The sequence below is a fragment of the Triticum urartu genome, chromosome 1, assembly GCF_003073215.2.
Source record: "Triticum urartu cultivar G1812 chromosome 1, Tu2.1, whole genome shotgun sequence".
Lineage (NCBI taxonomy): Eukaryota > Viridiplantae > Streptophyta > Magnoliopsida > Poales > Poaceae > Triticum > Triticum urartu.
In genome coordinates this window covers 539,272,216-539,292,878 of record NC_053022.1, presented here as the reverse complement: position 1 = coordinate 539,292,878, position 20,663 = coordinate 539,272,216, and the positions used below count along the sequence as shown (strand labels likewise).

Below are 20,663 nucleotides of genomic sequence, written 5' to 3'. Positions count from 1 at the left end.
CTCCCTTCGTGAAAAACGTCTTACATTACGAGATGAAGGAAATATCTTTGAAACACACCCGGACAAGTTTTTCATAATCACCCAAAAAAGTTTTTTGTAATCAAATTTGGCTTATGCTATAACATAAAAAGATTATTGGATACAATGAGAATAACTCACACAGAACAATAGACAACTTGGAGAAAGTACCACCAGCGACCTATTGAGGAGCAAACCTTGTTGAATCGCCACCCCAAAAGTAGGACAAGGTGCACAACGGAGATTAGCAGTCTGCAAAGGCGATCTAGCTAGGTGAACAGTCGTGCCAGTATCGCTAGACAAACACGACTACCATACTCGCAAAGGGTAGAACAAAAGGGATCTTGAATAAGATAAGATGAGATTGTCACCAACTATGCAACAGAGCCATGCCAAAGTACAACAACAAGCACCAACCCGTCTTCCAATAAGATTGGTGAAGACAAAAACTCACGAGCTCTTTGGCAGCACCAGACCAAGTGCTACCGAGACGAGATTGGAGCCATATGACTTTTATTCGACACAACATTTGAGCAATGTCACCATAGCACTAAAGCCAAAATGGAAGAAATCTTACTACATACCGAACAAGAGAAAAAACACACGCAACATACGTCTTAAACACATGTTGTTTCCTTTTTGTCGGGAGAGATCCTCACTTCACTTTATTCAACAACTATTTTCAAGGGCATCACTACAATATCGTGAGGGACGCCAAGCTAGATATGGCGGCCTACATCTAGAGATAAAGAAAACATAGATGAATTATGAGCTCATAATTACTCTTCCTATCTTCATGACTAAAATTGCACATTGCAAACTCAAACTTTATAGCAACTAGTAGACCGCCCGTGCGTTGCCACGGACTTTTGAAAATTTGTATTGGTTGCATGTCAAATTTTACATAGATAGAAAGATAGGCAATAACAATTATTTTTTGGAATGATACGCTTGCAATGTACTTTGATAACAAAAAATGTAATTCGGCCCTATACACCTGATGCAAACTCAGACTTTATAGCAATAATCCCCCTCGCGATTGCTTCATAATTCCCATCTGTGCCATCGCATCATCTTTCACTGTACTTTCACAATCACATGCAACATTGTGTCCAATGAATGTGACGGGCCTAGAACTAGTGACCGTAAAGTCAGTAGTCAAAGTAGCCACGTTGTTGCAAGCCGTAAGGACCCCTTTTGAACCTCCTTTGTTATGTTGTTGTCTTCAAGGTGTTGTGGGTGTAGGATCTGCTGCATGTGACCATGGTCGCTTGCACGGCTGTGTCCTTGGGAAAAGCTGGAAAATCATGTTCCACGCTTAGAACGTCGCAAGTCATCCAGCGAGAGATAGCTCCACCTCGCCAATAGCACAATCTATTTCGTCATCCAATTGGGCTGGCCCAATGAAGTGTTTCACGTGGATGTCCTGAATACTGATTCATGGAACTTTCCACTGGTTTTGGCTAGTGTGTTGTTAGGGTGGTTCCACATCTTTTTTTTCTTTTTCTATTTTCTGTGTTTTTCTTTACGTTTTTGCCGATTTTTCTTAAGACTTCTTTATTTTTAGGTTTCCTTTTCCTTTTTTTCTTTTATTTGCATTTACATGTCCACTTTTTTAGTATACCCTTTACATTTTTCATATACCTCTGTATAACTTTATGAAACATTGAACTGTTTTTGAACATTGAAAATTTTGTTGAATACATTAAAAAGATTAAATGAACCTTTAATATTTTTTGAATACAGGTTGACCATTTTCTAATACATGTGAAACATTTTTCAGATACACCTGGAACATTTATAAAATAAGTGATAAATATTTTTCAAATATATGTTTATAATTTTTCAAATGCACGTGGAACATTTTTTTGGTACATGTTGAACCTTTTTTGGAATATATGTTTGAATTTTTTTCAATTACATGTTTAATTTTTTTTGAATATACGTTAATTTCTTTAAAATACATGTTGAACATTTGGTTGGACGATAAAAAACATTTTTTTAAAATCACTCAATTGTTTAGCCACTGTGTAATAATCTTTTTGAAATCACAAACATATTTTGTAATGCGTGAACTTTTTTTAAAATGTCCCAAAGATCCTCATTATGTACCTTTTTTTCTAAATTACATGGAATTTTTTTACATTTTATAAACATTTGAAAACAATCACAACCATATTATAGGAGCGCATGAACATTTATACGTCAAGGAAATTTTATTGAAGAGTTTGAACATTTTTAGAAATTAAGCGCACACTTTTTTATGCATTAAGATGTTTTTCTACTGCACGTTGAAATTTTTTATTTTGGAATATATGTATTTAAAATATTTTTAAAAATATATAGATAAAATAAAACAAAAAAAATAACTGATGAATAAAGAAGCAAAGAAGAAAGAAATGAATGCACATGCCCGGAGCTACTACTGGACCGGCCCAATAGTAGTGACGCGTGATGCTTGCTGAGGCGAGACTTGCTTCTGTTGCGCTACTGCTGGCGAGACAAAGTGTTGCCCGACATGAGTCGATCAAACACATATGCCCTCAACACTATATGGGCTGGTTTGACACGAGAAAATATCATACGGAAACCAACATTCGTTTAAACCGGTGAAAACCACATGAGAACGATGTTTCGAATTTTTTTAAAACTCCAAAAAAATGGGATGTTAAGAGAGTGATGTTCTATTACCTAGAAAAATTTCAAGTTCAAACACATTACGAGATATGAGCTCAGAAAAAAAAAACCAAATCAGTCTTGAATAGTGCAAAACAGTAACGTCACTATTCATTGCTGAATTTGTCATTTTTATAGCTCACATCCCGTGATGTGTTTCACATGAAATTTCACATGAGAATAGAACATCATCCTCCTAGCATCCCATATTTTTTTCTCTGATTTTTTTGGAATTCTCAAACATGGTTTCCACGAAGTTTTTTTAGAAGGTTTTCGTATGATATTCTCCCGGTTGGACACTATCTTGACAATCTACTATGAAAATGCTGGTTAATATTTGGTTTACTGAATATTAACTTCAATACTAACATGAATGAAATACGCAAGTTGGTATGCATCAGGGCTCCTGGTCAGATCACTATCATGTACTTCCTCCGTTCCTAAATATTTGTCTTTTTAAAGATTTCAAATGACTACCATATACAGATGTATATAGACATATTTTGGAGTATAGATTTACTTATTTTACTCCGTATGTAGTCACTTGTTAAAATCTTTAAAAAGATAAATATTTAGGAACGGAGGGTGTAACTAATAGTTGGAGTAAACACCATGCAACTCTCAGCAAGGCTCGCGGAAGGGCTCCTGCTTTCTTTTTAAATGTTTTGTTGTGTGTGATTTGGATTTTGACCTGCCCGGAAAGACTAGGCGATGCCCTGCTCCCTCAAAGATGGAATAAGATTCTCGCTGCTTAGCCCCCATCCCGGCGATGCTACTCATCAGGGAGTTGTGCAAGTTTGTCTCTGGCGGATCTCGCAGGATTTAGTTAGTGTTTGTCTACGGTTGTTCAACTTGGATTCGACCTTCATTCGTATGCGTTCATGTGTCTACATTCGCGGGATTTATGCTTCTCTTCGTCAGCGACCATTGTTGTATTGGTGCATTGGTCCGGTGGGGCCTTAGGACAACGACCTTCCGGTTGTCTGCTACCATAAGGTTTGCCCAGCTCCGATAAAAAAGGAGAGATGACGGCGATGCACCTTGGGCTTATTCCAATGCTTGTAGTCGTTGCTAGTTGGTCTATGATAGTGCATGCAATTTCTATTACTGATGTTCTTTATACATAAAGTTTGATGAGCACATCGGAAGTTTTTTCAAAAAAAATCCTGCTACGTGAATGTGAGTCGGTCAAGAGTATTTGCGCTGCTGATTCCAGCTGCTCTTTTGACCTCGGGCACTGTGTGGCGAATGGTGACAAGTCTACAGAGCAAATGTACTCCCTGCTGCTTGTATTCCTTCTAGTTGATCTCTTGACGTCGGGCACTGTGAGGTGGTGGCATGACTATAGGTCAGCGAGAAGTCTACGCACCGCTTCTTCCAGACCGCGTGCGCCGGAGTGGCCGCCGCTACGCTGGCGTCCACGAATCTCTTGTTTGTCTTGGCCATGCCGTAGTCCTCGTGCTCTGGCGCGTGCCTCAACGCCGGCGCAGTGAGAAGGTCGACGCCGAAGAGACGCACGGTCCTCATCACGGGTGCCGGCAACGTGGTGGCCGCCGTCGCGTTGACGAAGGTCGTCGTCGTCGTCATGGACCGGAGCTTGCAGTCGATAAAGAACTGGTTGTTGCCCGAGGCGGAGCGGTAGAATACTACGGCGTCGCCGGCGTGCAGGCCCTTCTCCTTGACGAAACGGCTCCACCCCTTGGTGAGCACGTAGCTCTGGCTGCTGTTCCAGTACGAGTACCGGAACCTCCACACCTTGCCGGCCGCGTCATCGAAGTTGAGCAGGGCGCCCTTGCACTCGCCAGACACGGCGGTGCCGGCCGAAGGGAGCTGGAGAGGGAAGTGCTTCTCGGCGTGCTGCTTCGGGATCACCAGCCGGTTCAGCTTCCCCACGTCGCTGGGCGTGACCGTCTTGTCGAACAGGTGCTCGCGCAGCGTCGCCGCGGAGGGCGCCGCGGCTGAAGGAGCCGACGAGGCGGGAGCTGACGACGACGACGTAGGGGACGACGCCGCGGAGGCGAGGAATGCGCGCTTGTGCTGCGCGAGCTCGTCGGGGTAGATGTGCTTGCGCAGCATGTCGACGACCTCGGCCTTGGAGCGGGCGGCGAGGAAGCGGAGCTCGGCGGCGTCGTCCGCGTCGGACTCGACGAGCGGGCGGAAGTTGGTGACGGCGTCGCGGCCGCGGAACCTCTGCGCCGCCGCGTCGTAGGCGCGCGCGGCCTCGGCCTCCCCTGTGAACGTGCCGAGCCAGACGCGCTGGTGGCGCTCGTAGATCTGCGCGCCCCAGCGCCCGTTGGGCTGCGGCACCACGCCCTTGTACTTGGACGACGGCAGCCGCCCGCCGCGGCCGGAGTCCGCCTCGGCGCCGGGCTCCGGCGCGTCCATGACCGCGCTGGCCCCGCTGCCCACGCGCTGCAGCGGCTTGGTCGCCAGCGCGGCCGGCACCGCAGACGCCTTATTGCCAGTGGACGCGCCGCTGCTCACGTCCTCCATGAGGCAGCTCCTCGCACTTTCCATCCGATCACCACCGAAAAAAATGAAGAAGATGCTTAGCTAGGTAGAGTAGTAGCTTAGCCAAAGACTGGAAATGGAGCAGCAGAGGCAAGTGCGTGTGTTATATAGGATCGAGGAGCCGATCGAGGAGAGGAGCTGGAGGTGAGTGTGAGTATGGGTATGGCTAAGCTAACTGGCTGGCAAAACGATCTTATATTATGAGATGAAGGGAGTACATTATATTGTTCAATCAGTTTTGCTAAGTCTTACTCGACTCAGACTTCGTTATGTCTCAGTCGATGCTTTATTCCTTTGATCTTGCGTAAAGATTCATACAAAAAAATTCTTCTTAGTTTTTTCTTTCTTCTTATATACTATGTCATTTGACTGAGACTTGATTAAGTGTTAGTTAACTAAGATTTGGTCACACACTGTACTGATGTTTCTTTTTATTTATACATACTAGTGTTATTCACTTATTTATAGTATTTGCATCGTAGATATTAGTATTGTTTTAAATTTATATGTTTAGACACAGGATTCCATTTTGAATGTTAGATATTTATATAGGTCTCATGGGCTTGTGTTGGTGTAGGTCAACTATTACATATTTTATGGCATCCATGGAAGAAAAAGACGATGAAGATGATGATGAACGCACCCCTTGGCCATGCTGCGCACGCAGTATGGTATGGTGTGGTTGCGTGAGAAATTCAGAGTGCCATTCTTGCATTTCCTTTTGATGCTTTCTAATTTTAACTTTGTTTTGGAGGAAGAAAAGTAGTGGCACGCCAAGTAACGGATCTCCTCCTCCTACTAACGCCTACAAGTGGAAGAACAAAATGTGTGAGCTGAGCTAGCTGCTGACCCATTTCGGTTTTTGATGCTTATGTGCAGTCTATGTTGTGTGTAGGTCTCTCATAGTAAACGGTGACGCTGATGGTGCCACACAATTTTTTTAACATAGTACAGACGCAAACGCTAGTATATATGCACATACATTCATCCGTATAAACGCATACACGCATATCTTACTTCTATGAGCACCTCAGAGAGACTGCGGCATGTCATCTTGAGATTTTACAAAGTCATCGTGGGCGCCTCATAGTTGACGGGAACGTTTTCTCCCACTAAAAGTGTATCGCCGGAAATTCTGAAATAAATTCAAGATAATTGCGAGCATCAGGATTTAAACCCGGTGGGATGGGAATATCACTGTTCTCCTAACCATCCAACCAAAGGTTGGTTCGTGGTGCCGCAAAATTTTCTGGAAGTTTTAGATTGATGGTTATGCATGTCCGCATCGGTCGATCGCTTTGTCGATCCCTATCAGATATTTTTCAATCTTTTACTTGGCTATTCACCACGCGCACATGGAGTTCCTAGATCACCAAAAATACTAGTTAGGACAATAATGATCAGTGACAAAACATAAAGAAGGTCAACAACCGATCCAATTGCAACGTTTATCGTCAATGTTATGGATATGTATATTACTCCCTCCATTCCGCATATAAGATTTATTTGAAGTCAAACTAAGCAAAGTTTGACCAAATTTATATAAAATGTCTACAATACTAAAATTATACAATATGAAAACAAACTTCATAATGCATCTAATAATATTGGTTGCATGTTGTGAATGTTTATATTTTTTAATATAAACTTAGTCAAACTTTACAAAGTTTGACCTTGACCATATTTTACATGCAGACTAAAAAAACAAAGGAAGTACCTTCAATAATCATAACATGAAACCCATTCATAATGAAGATATAGGACAACTGGTCTAGCATACACGTACACGTACAACCGGATTAAAAATCAGATCACGCAGACGCAGCCATTGGATTCGTGAGAGGGTCGGAAAAACGGGATTGAGATTCGTGATGGTGTGTTGGAATTAATGAAACTGTTCCATGCACGATACGAGTGCACGATTTATGGACGACAAAACAATCCAGCGGCCAGCGACTTGTTCAAACATACGTACGTCCGGCCAGATTTAACCATCGTCTCTGCATCGTTCAAAGCTTGTCATGTGCATGGCCCTTCTCTGGAACTAATAGGCGTGTCTCATACCTCCCGACTATTTAAATCCATGCTTATGCACCCATTACTAGGGGGCTATGCTACGCCATACTTGACTAATTAAATCAACATCCAAAAAAAACTGCAGCTTATAATGCGACAAAGAAAAGCTTAAGACCTTGTGTTGTGCCGATATTGCTTTTTAACACAGTTGTACCGATAGTTCATAGTTTGGTTCTGATTAACATATCATATAGTACTTCAAAATCAATGCTTATGGTTTTTACTGTTAGACGGTAAACAAGACAAGTGAGCTATGGGGGCATGTCATTAGGAATTTAGGATTCAATCAACATGTACAAATTTAAATGGGCTCTTTGCTATTGCTCTACAAATTACTATTGAACTAGCTAAAGACAGCTAATCTCTTGGTAGCTGCTCATAGTAGTAATTGTGAACAAAAGCAAATACACCAGATTCTGGTCCAGGGCAGCATGCGTCGATCCAGGGCCTAGCTAATTAACTCAGACCGGAGACTTTCTTGCATGGATGGACAGCGAGTGGGCCGGATTGCAGTGCATACACTCACTAAATTCGGGTCTCCTGAGAATTGGAAGTTGTCAATGAGCATCAGCTAAATCTTGGTAGTTTACCACCTTGTATAATAGAGAAATATCTGTGTACAATACAAGGTCAACACAACATATTGCTTCAGAAATACAATGAAAGAAATGCGGGGTGAACCCATTTTTTCCTGAGTTGGGGCAAATTTATCCTCGGGGGAACGGTCCATGAACATTTGCTACCAGATGAACAGTAACGAAAAAACTAGTAAAATGTTTTAAAAAAAATCTGAAATTTTTGTGGATGTTCATGTTAGTGTTGCAGGCATGCTTGACAATTTTCATGCAAAACAGAGCTGTAGTGTGTTTGTTGGTGAAAAAAACAAATTTGAAGTGGCATTTTGGAGTAACATTTGGCGTTCAAATTTTTTTTTGGCACAGGCCAAAATTGTATAACATATTTACGTAAAGTTTTGCAAGTAGCATTTGGATGGGACTATGTATGCATACAAAGTTTGTTCGGTTTTTCTTTTACATTTCAAAAATCATTTTCACGCCCACGAGCACATGCTCCGGAAGCCAAATTGGATTTCTGATAAACTACTACTATTAGAGAATTTGAGTGGGGCCATAACATTGGCCCGCCCTTGGAAATGCACATCTACAAATCTAGGGCTCTTCCTTCACTTCCCAGTGTGAGTCGCATGTGTCGACCCGGCTCACTCCCTTTTCCGACAACGACGTTGCTGATTGGTATAGAGCTGAGAGAGGAGCACAAGTTCCCCTTGTCAAGGGTTCGTGTTGCCTTACAAGCGTATGGCATGATGTCGATCTGCAACATGCAACCTACGCATGCAAGCTACAATCTAGTGCGATGGCCCTGTTGCTTACGGTGGTGAAGAGCAAGTTGCAGCCAGACGGGCCAACGTCGGTGACTCCCTCAGTAAGCTCAAGGCTACCCTGATGTGTTGGTGGGTTGTCTGCTTGTCCTCACCTTTTGATGCCACCATTGTTGTGTATGAAGAGCAGGGGAGAAGTGAAGGCCTAGATTTTGACGATTAGGCAGGTTTCATGATCGCTGGTGTTCATGGCAGAGTTATGACGTTTGTGACGGCGGTTAATTGCCACTCTTCACCATCCCACCAGTGGTTCTTATGGATGAAGGGCAACTATATATCTTTCTTTCTACCATCCTCAAGGTCAATGAGGAGGCGGCTAAACTTCGGTCCAAAGTTTGTGGAATGCTGGTGGTGGTGGTGTGGATGTCTCACCATCCCAAGTGTCCTCGTCCCCGTCACGACAAGGACGGATCCATGCGAGAGTTGTTGGACCTGATTGCAATCTTCATTACTTGTTTCGGCCCCTCCTTGAAAAATCAGGGACTTCAATGTACTCTGTGTGTGTGTGTGTGTGTGTGTGTGTGTGTGTGTGTGTGTGTGTGTGTGTGAGTTGTATCATGCCATTGCCTTAGAAGTTGTACCGGCAAAATGCAATGAAAAACATACCAACGAATCGAAGTGTTTGGACACATGTTACATCTACAATGGTAATAAAGATTAACTCCAAACTGTACCATACATTTTTGAAATGTCGAGTAGTGAATAGTAACCAGAAAAGAGAACTTTATTGATAGCATTGAGTTTAGTAGTGTTAACGGTTGTGTGTGTGTTGTTGGAATTGTGTCGAATATATTGTTCAAGGTAGGTTACAGTTGGATTATGAGTTAAATTGTGTCTACGTAAGGTAGGAGTTGTGTCCTAATAGCACACTTCTATCATAGGCCTCCTATATAATTTGAGGGTAGACACATGATTTAACTTAATTATGCCAGCATAATAGCACCTGCACACAGTAGGGTGGCGGCGTGTGCTGGCGTCCGAATGGCCAGGGTGCGTTATCATGGGGAGGAGCACTCATTGTCAGCCCCTGAGAACGTAGCCATGTTGATGAACCTCGTTAAAAAATCTCGATACCGTGATTCGTGTGACCGATTAGTCATTGGATGATCGATGGTGCATCTGGGATTATTCTAACATTGTGTTTGCTGATGATGAATGTCTGAACATGATTTGGTGTTAATGTCATTGATAAACTTATACTCTTTGGTAAAAACAAAAGAAAAACATGACAGACACCGGCACGTGCTAAAAGTAGGCACCAACATACACGCCATCGCTAGAATACAGTGGTACCGACTACCGTCATGCTGTAGCTCCAATATTTACTTACTCTGTGATGACTAGCACGGGCACGACACACGGCCGTACGTACCGATTCGCGAAATGCAAGATAGGAAACCAACCAACCCCATGTTCCGCTTGCAGATCCGTCACGAGGCAGGCCCTATGAGGCGGCAACAGGTGCCGCACGCCAATGATTGATTGTGCACGTCAGGGCCAGCCAGCAGAAGGCAGCAAAACCATCTGAGTTGCACCGGTACGGCGTGTCCGAGCGCGGCATGTGTGCTGTGAGTCCAATGGCTGGGTAGAGGACTGCTGGGTGGGACGGGGCGAGAGGGGAGGGAGCAGGCCCGCGGGGGAGGCGCGTGGTGTTCACATGGATGAATCGCAGGGCACCGCCGCGCCAGTGACGTCAACCAGCTACCCCATGCCGGATCAGGTCAGGCCGATCAGGTGCATTCCCCCCTGAAACAAATGATGGCAGCCGCCATACGTACATAGTGCCACACTGCTTTCTCCGTAGCAACAGCTCGCAGCAGCCGCGGCTCCCATCGGCCTGACACACACTGTTACCACTTGCCAGCACCCAGACATGCCACTCTCGCGCCTTTCTAAAAGAAGATAAAGGTTATTTGAACATCGCACGCGGAACCATTCTAGTATTTTATGTTTGTATGAGGAAAGGAACAGTGATACCAGGACCAACGTTTTCAGTTGCATACGAAATACACGATACTGCTTGACATCTTTTTAAGTCCCCGTCGATCCATCGATATTGGCCTCTACCCAGATTCTTATTCTAGGTTTTTCTTTCACATTTTAGTTCATAAATTGTTCACAAGATGCCGTGCTTTCGCATCTACTACTTTGTTAAAAAATGCTGCCGGCCCACATGTCAGCGACACATGAATGTTGCATGTTGACGAAGACAAACTAAGACATGGTTTGTTATCAAACTCTTCTTAGTTTTTAGTGTAAGTTTCACCTTTTATCCCCTAGTGTGTGGCAGTTACAATTTTAACAACCTTTTAAAATGTCTTCCACGTTGTACCACTTAATTAGGTGTGATATAGTGTAATTGGTTTCATCCCATTTTATTTCTTCCTCCATGAACTGGGAAAATTAGATCTTTTTAGGAGGAGGGCAACCGACCACGTAGACAACTTGGACGTGTACTAGTTTTGGGGAGTACCAACTTATGTCAAAATTACCTTGAGTTTCATCAAATTCTATGAAATGGTGTCAATTTTGCCAAACAAATGTTGCTAGGTACATCACATTGTTCATGTATCACATTAGACACACCCTAGAGAATATGGGTCTGAATTGTCTGCCTAATTAATTAGCTTGCACATAATCCATACATCGTGCGTGACACATGAATCTGGGGTAGAGATGTCATCGTAAGATACCAATTAAGGGGTGAAATGTTGTCACAATATCACAAAACTAATACGCTAAAAATAGAAAATCAGCTAGTTTTTTTTTCTAATCACTGGCCTAAATGTTTCTCTTTTGTTTTTTTTTCTTCCTGTGATGTACAACCAATGGCTCGTCATGGAAGAGGTTTTCTCGACTGAAGCCTTGCCGAACATTATAACACTCCCTCATTTTTGGTTTATTGGTCTCATCTTGTAAATCACATCAACCAACCAAAGAGGGCCGTGTCAGACAACATATTAATGATACATGCATGACCCTCTCACTCCTTAATGCGTCGGTTGATTCTACACGAAAACATAATTTTGACAGATTTTAATATGGACACAGCTATATTTACAGGTTTTCAAGAGAGTGAGCCTTGCAAATACAAAACTTCTGGTTTTTGAGATAGTCAGTTTAACCCGAAAGGAAGAAGTACCTATTTTTGGCGATTTTGATTGGTTGATCTCAGCATATGCCTGGATAATTTTTGGAATCTGGAAAGGGCATTTTCTTCTTAGAATCGACCGGCGTGTGCATATATGTACGCTAGATAGCTTTGCTTTTGCTCTCCGCAAAGCGAAGTGGCCTGTGTGGGTTGGTCGTCGACGGACAGATAGATAGATATGATGAGATAGATTATATTTGGCGCGCGTGGGCGTCCAAAGGTGCGAAGCCATGGATCGATATGGTTGCGGCAGCTCCTTTCTATCCATCTGTGTACACTGCGCCTAAATGCGTCGTCACCTCATAAACTCCGGCCGTTCAGGCTCACGCTTTCCATACAAAAGACACACATGCTTTCCATACAAAAGACACACGGAGAAAGAGAGAGAGCGCCGACGGTAACATAAAATACTTGCAGCAGCCGTCCAGAGAGGAGAGAGCCATCCTTATCTCGCGTGCCGCATGCATGTCCAGGTCATGCCTTTACACGTGCTTCTCCGGCGGCTTCTCAACAGTCTATGCCAACATGCACCGATCACCGATCAATATCTGTCTGCACAATATATTCCTCCAACAGTCCAACTCAACCGAACATGCTTACATCACACACTCCTATAACGAACTAGTATTATACTGTGAACGCTCCTATTTATGCTCATCGACCGATCTTTACTTAGTCTATTATGCATGATCGAATATATCACCTGCCGATCGTATCATCATCAGAAAGGGCACGCTTTTATGTGGAGATTGCGTCCTTGAGTGCCTGCTTACACATCCACGGGTTGTTACATGTCATCAGATAAACAGATATGGTATATATATGTATGAATATATCCATTGGTTGGTTTTCTTCTTCTTTTGAACATGTGCACGATGATGGGTACGCAAGCATGCACTAACCCCGTACTTGACCGGACATTCGGCGATCCGACGTGCTCGGGGGTTTATCCAACTGATGTGGCACTTTGCATCATACGCACTACCTAGCTCGATTATGGAAAGGGCGGTCTTGTTCGATAGATAGATATGGTCCTAAAGATAAGATGATGTAGTTTATATGGCTAACATGTTCTTCTAAAGATCAAAAGACATGGGTAGGGCTTTTCTTTCCGACGTCGGCAGATCGATGACGATCGATCATTAAGCGCATATTTAACCTGATAGTATGTAATCTTTGTTTTTCTATGCCATCTTTCACTAATTTGGATGCTCGTGCAGCTCTGCTGTCCACGTATTATTCGTCCGTCCCTCTCTCGGTGCATGCTATCAGCAGGTGAATTTGTTTTTTTTTATCGGATGCTATTTTTACCGTATGTTGTGCATCCACGCGGGCAGAAACGACTCATATATAGTGCATTTTTGTTGTTGAAAATGTTATCAACAAGTTCACTTTTTATCCCATATTTTGCGGATAAGCTCCACACATGCATGCATGAACGGGCGGCTGGAATTACGTTAGCTCCATTGGTTGTGTTATTATCTTGACGAAAATAGCAAAACAAATGGGCACGACAAGCCACTCACATGATATGCACATACGCAAGTAGATTTCCGATGAGGTTGATTAGTTTTAGTTTTTTTAGATGGTTAGTTAGTACTGTACATACTTAATCCAAACCGATGGCCTAACTAGCTTGATGATACCTCACTCATCAGTCATGTGTATGTCATTTTTTGTATTCTACATGTATATGTCATATATAAGCGGTAACTAATTTTCTTTACCCCCAAGACATGTGTATGTCCTAGTAGCTGTGTTATCTTAAGGAAATTAGCAAAATAAATAGGCGCAACAAGATACCCCCAAGACATGCGCATATGCAAGGAGGTTTGAGATAATTAAGCTCAGTTAATTACAACATATAATTTCAACTCTTTGTGAGGATCAACTGATGGTCTAACTAGCTTGATGATAGCGTTGTCATCATGCATGCATGCATGTGAGGTTTAAAATCGAAATTTCAGATATATTCTTTGGGAATAGATGTATCAATATCCACTTCTTTTGCTATTTTAAATTTGGTTTGGAAATAGTTTAAATTGTGTCCGAAGTTTTGACATGCTAATTTTTTTCTCAACTCAAATAGAAGCACAAAAAAAAAACTAACAATCCCAACTGGCCAATAACTTGTGAGCTATATACACACAGGTATTCGCAAGAAAAAAAAGCTATGTACATACAGTAGCATGACTGCGAACACAGTTAATTTGTTGTCCAAATGCATGTGGACGTGATAAACTCTAGGTCTTGGTCGACGTTAGCTAGCTAGTTTGACTTTGGCATGTAGTAACTCCCGGCGCCTCAACGCACCCACTCAACTGGTTTCGGCATTTGAATGGAAGCTAATCCACCACGGCATGCGCTCTGCCTCTGTCCTGCTTCTGCTTGGCCGCTGGCCTGGCACTCCCTTGACAAACTACTGTAGTACTGGGAGAAAACGTTGGTGAAAGTTTAATCGAGTTTAACTGTTTGCAGTATCGTAACTTTGATGCCGACATGAACTGTATACACAAGGGTGCCGGTCACATCATTGCCCTGCCACTAATAGTTTGAGTAAACACCACATAACACCCAGCTAGATATACACGTAGGAGTAGTACCCCTATGTCAGTGTGAGTACGTCAAGTCGTCAAGAGTTGGCTGGCTCTTCGTAGGTTCGACTTGTCCACTAGCGCATTGCTGATTCCAGTTGATCTCTTGACCTCGGGCACTGTGTGGCGAGTGGTGACAAAGTCCATAGAGCAAATGTACCCCCTGTTGCTTGTAGTTGATGTCTTGACCTCGGGCACCGTGCGGGCTGACAAGTCTATAGATAGATTAGATCAGAAATATGAGTGCGGCACGACCGTTTCAACACGATCTCCGTCCGGCAACGTGCCGCTGATTCTTCACGCGATCGCCGCAACGTGCAGGCAGTGTATGAATATACACAAGTGGTAGTGTCAGAGGTTTGGTGAATGTGTTGGAGCGATGAGGGAGTAATTTCCGTCTGAACCAACAGAACATGCATACTCCGCCGATCCATCACGTGCATGCATGGTGAGGAATGGCTAGCTCATTCTTCTGGCAGGTCGTGGTGTACAGCAGAGGCGGAGGCGCGGGGCCAAACACTGACAGCTTGTCCCGCGAACTGGCGTGGTAGCTTTGCTCTTGGTTTTGTCAGGGAACATAGCAAAATTTTAAAAAATTTCTACGCATCACCAAGATCAATCTATAAAGTCATCTAGCAACAAGGGAGAGAGGAGTGCATCTACATACCCTTGTAGATCGCGTGTGAAAGCGTTCAAAAGAACGGGGTTGATGGAGTCGTACTCGACGTGATCCAAATCACCGATGACCTAATGCCGAACGGACGGCACCTCCGCGTTCAACACACGTACGGTTGGGAAGACGTCTTCTCCAACTTGATCCAGCAAGGGGAAATGAGAGGTTGATGAAAATCCAACAGCACGACGGCGTGGTGGTGGAAGCAACGGTGATCTCGGCAGGGCTTCGCCAAGCGCAGGGAGACGGAGGAGTGTCACGGGAGGGAGAGGGAGAGGCCAGGGGCTTTGGTGCGGCTGCTCCCCCCCCACTATATATAGGGTGCCTAGGGGGGGGCGCCGGCCCTAGGAGATCCAATCTCCTAGGGGGGCGGCGGCCAAGGGGGTGCCTTGCCCCCCAAGGCAAGGGTGGCGCCCCCCACCCCTAGGGTTTCCAACCCTAGGCGCAGGGGGAGGCCCAAGGGGGGCACACCAGCCCACTAGGGGCTGGTTCCCCTCCCACTTCAGCCCATGGGGCCCTCCGGGATAGGTGGCCCCACCCGCTGGACCCCCGGGACCCTTCCGGTGGTCCCGGTACAATACCGATTACCCCGAAACTTTCCCGATGGCCGAAACTTGACTTCCTATATATAAATCTTCACCTCCGGACCATTCCGGAACTCCTCGTGACGTCCGGGATCTCATCCGGGACTCCGAACAACTTTCGGGTTACCATATGCTAATATCTCTACAACCCTAGCGTCACCGAACCTTAAGTGTGTAGACCCTACAGGTTCGGGAGACATGCAGACATGACCGAGACGTTTCTCCGGTCAATAACCAACAGTGGGATCTGGATACCCATGTTGGCTCCCACATGCTCCACGATGATCTCATCGGATGAACCACGATGTCGAGGATTCAATCAATCCGTATACAATTCCCTTTGTCAATCGGTACGTTACTTGCCCGAGACTCGATCGTCGGTATCCCAATACCTAGTTCAATCTCATTACCGGCAAGTCACTTTACTCGTGCCGTAATGCATGATTCCGTGATCAACCACTTGGTCACATTGAGCTCATTATGATGATGCATTACCGAGTGGGCCCAGAGATACCTCTCCGTCATACGGAGTGACAAATCCCAGTCTCGATTCGTGCCAACCCAACAGGCACTTTCGGAGATACCTGTAATGTACCTTTATAGTCACCCAGTTACGTTGTGACGTTTGGCACACCCAAGGCACTCCTACGGTATCCGGGAGTTGCACAATCTCATGGTCTAAGGAAATGATACTTGACATTCAGAAAAGCTACAGCAAACGAACTACACGATCTTTGAGCTATGCTTAGGATTGGGTCTTGTCCATGACATCATTCTCCTAATGATGTGATCCCGTTATTAATGACATCCAATGTCCATAGTCAGGAAACCATGACTATCTTTTGATCAACGAGCTAGTCAACTAGAGGCTCACTAGGGACGTGTTGTGGTCTATGTATTCACACATGTATTACGATTTCCGGATAACACAATTATAGTATGAACAATAGACAATTATCATGAACAAAGAAATATAATAATAACCATTTTATTATTGCCTCTAGGGCATATTTCCAACAGGTTTGTCCGAGATTGCCGTGGTCATACTGCACGCATACGCGGTAATTCAAAGTTGCTAAGTTGCAATCACCATGCCGCGTTCCCTCCATTTTAATCTACCATATCAACCACCCATAGATAGGTACGCTCTCCCCTTCTATCTTTGAAACACACGGTGACAAAAAAAAGGAGTTTTCAACAAAAAAAATTTGAGGGGTGGTGACAAGTTTTTCTTAAGTAAAAACCGTACCGGGCGACGGTATTTGGCCCGGCCCAATACTGTAACTGCTTACGAGTTTTTTTTTCTGTTAGAGGGCTTAACTTTTTTGCAGGGGTTTTTTTGGTTTTCTTCGGCTTTTGCATTTTCCTTATTCCATTTTTACTCTTTCATTGGTTTTCACTTTTCACCGGATTTCTGGAAAAAAAGAACACATGTCTGCATATTCCATATGCACTTTAGAATATTTTTTTGTCTACATCAGAAATATTTCTTTTATACAAGTTTAACACTTTTAAACGGATGTTTAAGAATTTGTTTCAAATATATGTTTTGATGACTATTTTTATCCATACACATTGTACATTTTTGTGTACATACACAATATTTTTTATACGCATCTAACATTTTACAAGATTAAGATTTTTTTTCAAATAAATGTTTTGAACTTTTTAAAAATATCTGTTAATCATTTCTCAAATACATGTTGAAATATTTTTCTGAATGATAAAAACATTTTTCAAACTAAGTGAATTCGTTTTGTTGTATAAACATTTTAAAAATCATGGATATATTTTTGAAACTCATAAGATTTTTGCCTTCTCCTCTGGCACAACAAGAAACAGCTTGCACCTCAAGTGTGCCCCTATTAATTAAATAGTACTTTATCAAGTCAAAAAGCAGAAAAAAAGTATAGCGATAGTTTTATTCTTCGCCACCATAAGTAAATATGTAACCAGATGATTAACCAAGTTATCCATCAAATGCTGATGAAATTTTTATTTCATTTGGCTCCTTTATGGATAGCCTCACTTCTTAACATTTTTGTCAACTATTCTATTTGAATGGAACAAAAGCTCTCCACTTTCTAGATGATCCTTGTAGAATAGGATAAATGTAATGTACATTATTTTGAATGGTAATAAATGTTTGTTTGAATTACACAAACATTTATTTACATTATATAAACATTTGTTGAAAATGTCATATACATATTTTTTTAGAAACGTGTGAACAGTTTTAAAATGTCACGAACATTTTTTAAAGATTACGGTAACAATTTGTTTACACTGTGTTAACACTTCCCAAATTTGTGGTTTTATTTTCTAAAAATTAAGTATGGGAATGTATGTACGTAAAATGTTTTCAGAAATATGAATAAATGTCACAGAAACGAACAAATGAAATAAAGACACGCACGCCGGGCCGGTTTCGGTGGCGCCGGTGTCGCTTTCCGGAGAGGGCTCGGGGCAGGTGGTCCCGGGGCCTTCTTCTCCAAGAGCGCCTACGGAGGCCTGCTTGCCTTCGGCGCCGGCCATGTTGCCTGGCCGGTGGGCCGGGGTGGATGGAGACCTAGGGCAGGAGGCCCTGGTTCAACCTTCCTCCGGCTTGGTGGTCTCGAGTGCTGCTACTCGGGAGGAGGTGATTGCGTTCGGGGGCATTCCGGATCCGGTCTCCGAGGGGCGGCGGTTGAGTAGCCGCCTCCAGGACCATCCGGAAGTGGACGACATTCAGCAGCGGTGCGCTATGAGGGCGGTAAAGCTTCGTGACGTGGAGGTCACTACTGGTATGTCTGTCAATACCTCTAATTCTATTTTGCATTTTAGCAATGATGAGATTATTAATAATGCAAATCAACTAGGTATTTCACTAGGTAGTAATGATAGTGATATCTCAACCTCGGTTAATGATATGCTGGATTTAGAGGCCGAACGGGCGCTTGAGATGATTCGTAACTTAGCGGCGGTAAAACCTATGAATGATTCTGAGATCGACGATCTAGGGGTCAGGGCGCTCGATAATCTTTGTGCGGATCTGACTCAACCGTCTCCTGAGCCTGAGGAGGAGGTTGAGCGGGTAGATAATGTGGAAATGCGCACCTCTGTGGCTGGTTGTGAGGACCAATTGCAGAGTTTTAATGCTCCTAAACGCAAATGGAAGCGGAAGATTTACCCAGATTCCGCAGTGCGTAGGAGCGCTCGGATCCGAACAGCTAAAAAATTCCATGACGAGATATGAAAGGAATTTTTTAGAATAGCAGAGGTCTGAAAGACTTGGCTAAAAGAAGGTTTCTTGCTGAGGCTTCTATTGAGCATAAGTTGGACTTTATCGCTTTGTCGGAAACGGGTAGAGCCAACTTCTCGCCACAATTTCTTAATACTCTTTCGGGGGGTATTGATTTTGACTGGCATTGTCTACCTCCGCGAGGAAGATCGGGTGGGATTTTACTCGGGGTTAGATGTGACTCGTTAGAAGTCCGAAGCATGGTCATGGGAGATTTCGCTGTTAAGTTTAGGGTGCGGTCGAAGTCAGATGGGTTTAACTGGGCTTTGGTAGCGGTTTATGGTGCCGCACAGCCTGAGCATAAACCGGATTTCTTGGCTGATCTGGTTAGGATTTGCGGTTCTGAACAACTTCCTATCCTGGTGGGGGGTGATTTTAATATCATCAGAAGGAGTGGTGAGAAGAATAATGACAATTTTGATGGCTGATTGTCCTTCATGTTTAACACAATCATTGAAAGCCTAGATCTGCGTGAGATAGAGCTTTCGGGCAGAAGGTTTACCTGGGCTAACGCCTTGCCAAATCCGACGTTTGAAAAGCTGAATCGAGTCCTGGCTAGCGTCGAATGGGAGCAGAAATTTCCATATGTTACGGTCCAGGCGCTTACTCGTGGTATTTCTGATCACACGCCTTTATTCCTTGATTCTAGAGAGGCTACCCATTGGGGAAATAAAAATGTTTTCTCCTTCGAGCTTGCTTGGTTTGAGAGAGAAGGCTCCTTGGATCTCGTAGCCGGAGAATGGGCTAAGGATGCAGGAGGTCGGTCTGCGCTTGAGCGCTGGCAGAATAAAATTAGGCATTTGAGAAGTTTCCTACGTGGGTGGGCTAAGCATCTCAGTGGGATTTATAAGGCCGAAAAGGAACAGCTCCTTTTTCTTATTCAGTCCCTTGATGTAAAGGCTGAGACCACGATTCTGCCAGCCTCGGAGCTTCATGCGAAGCTAGAGGCGGAAATGAGGCTGAAAGAGCTCCTTCGTGAGGAAGAACTAAAGTGGGCGCTTCGGGCTAAGGTCACTAGAGTTGTTCAGGGGGATGCGAACACACAATTTTTTCACCTGATCGCCAATGGTAAGCATAGAAAAAAGAGGATCTTTCAGCTTGAACAAGACGAGGGAACGATTCTTGGTCAGGAAAACTTAAAGCAATATATCACCGAGTTCTACAAGCAGCTGTTTGGGCCTCCAGAGGACAACTATGTGTCGCTGGATGAGTCTAGGATTGAGGATGTGCCTCAACTTACGGCTGTTGAGAATGATATTTTAGTCGCTCCTTTTTCTGAGAAAGAGGTATTTGAGGCCATTTCCCAGATGAAGAATAATAAGGCTCCTGGCCCGGATGGTTTCCCGGCAGAGTTCTTTAAGAAGTGTTGGCATATTATTAAAAAAGATCTCTTGCCTTTGTTCAACGATTTATTCTTGGGCCAGCTTCATCTTTTTAAGCTGGATTTTGGAACTATAACCTTACTTCCAAAGAAGACAGAGGCTGTGCGGATTGAGCAATTCTGGCCTACCTGTCTGCTTAATGTTAGTTCCAAATTTTTTACCAAGGTCGGGACGAATAGGCTCACACAGATTGCGCATACTGTGGTGCAGCCTACTCAGTCTGCTTTCATGCCGGATAGGAACATCCTCGAAGGAGTTGTGGTCCTGCATGAAACGCTCCATGAGATCCACACGAAAAAACTTGATGGTGTTGTTTTCA

General features: G+C 43.7%; 1 protein-coding gene across 1 annotated transcript; it reads right to left on the bottom strand.

The window, feature by feature from the left end:
- Positions 1-3,777: 3,777 nt before the first annotated feature.
- LOC125538079 (AP2/ERF and B3 domain-containing protein Os05g0549800-like) lies at positions 3,778-5,292 on the bottom strand. The gene has a single exon (XM_048701383.1). The coding sequence runs from the start codon at positions 5,209-5,211 to the stop codon at positions 3,955-3,957; it is 1,257 nt and encodes a 418-aa protein (XP_048557340.1). The 5' UTR covers positions 5,212-5,292; the 3' UTR covers positions 3,778-3,954.
- Between the last annotated feature and the right edge of the window lie 15,371 nt (positions 5,293-20,663).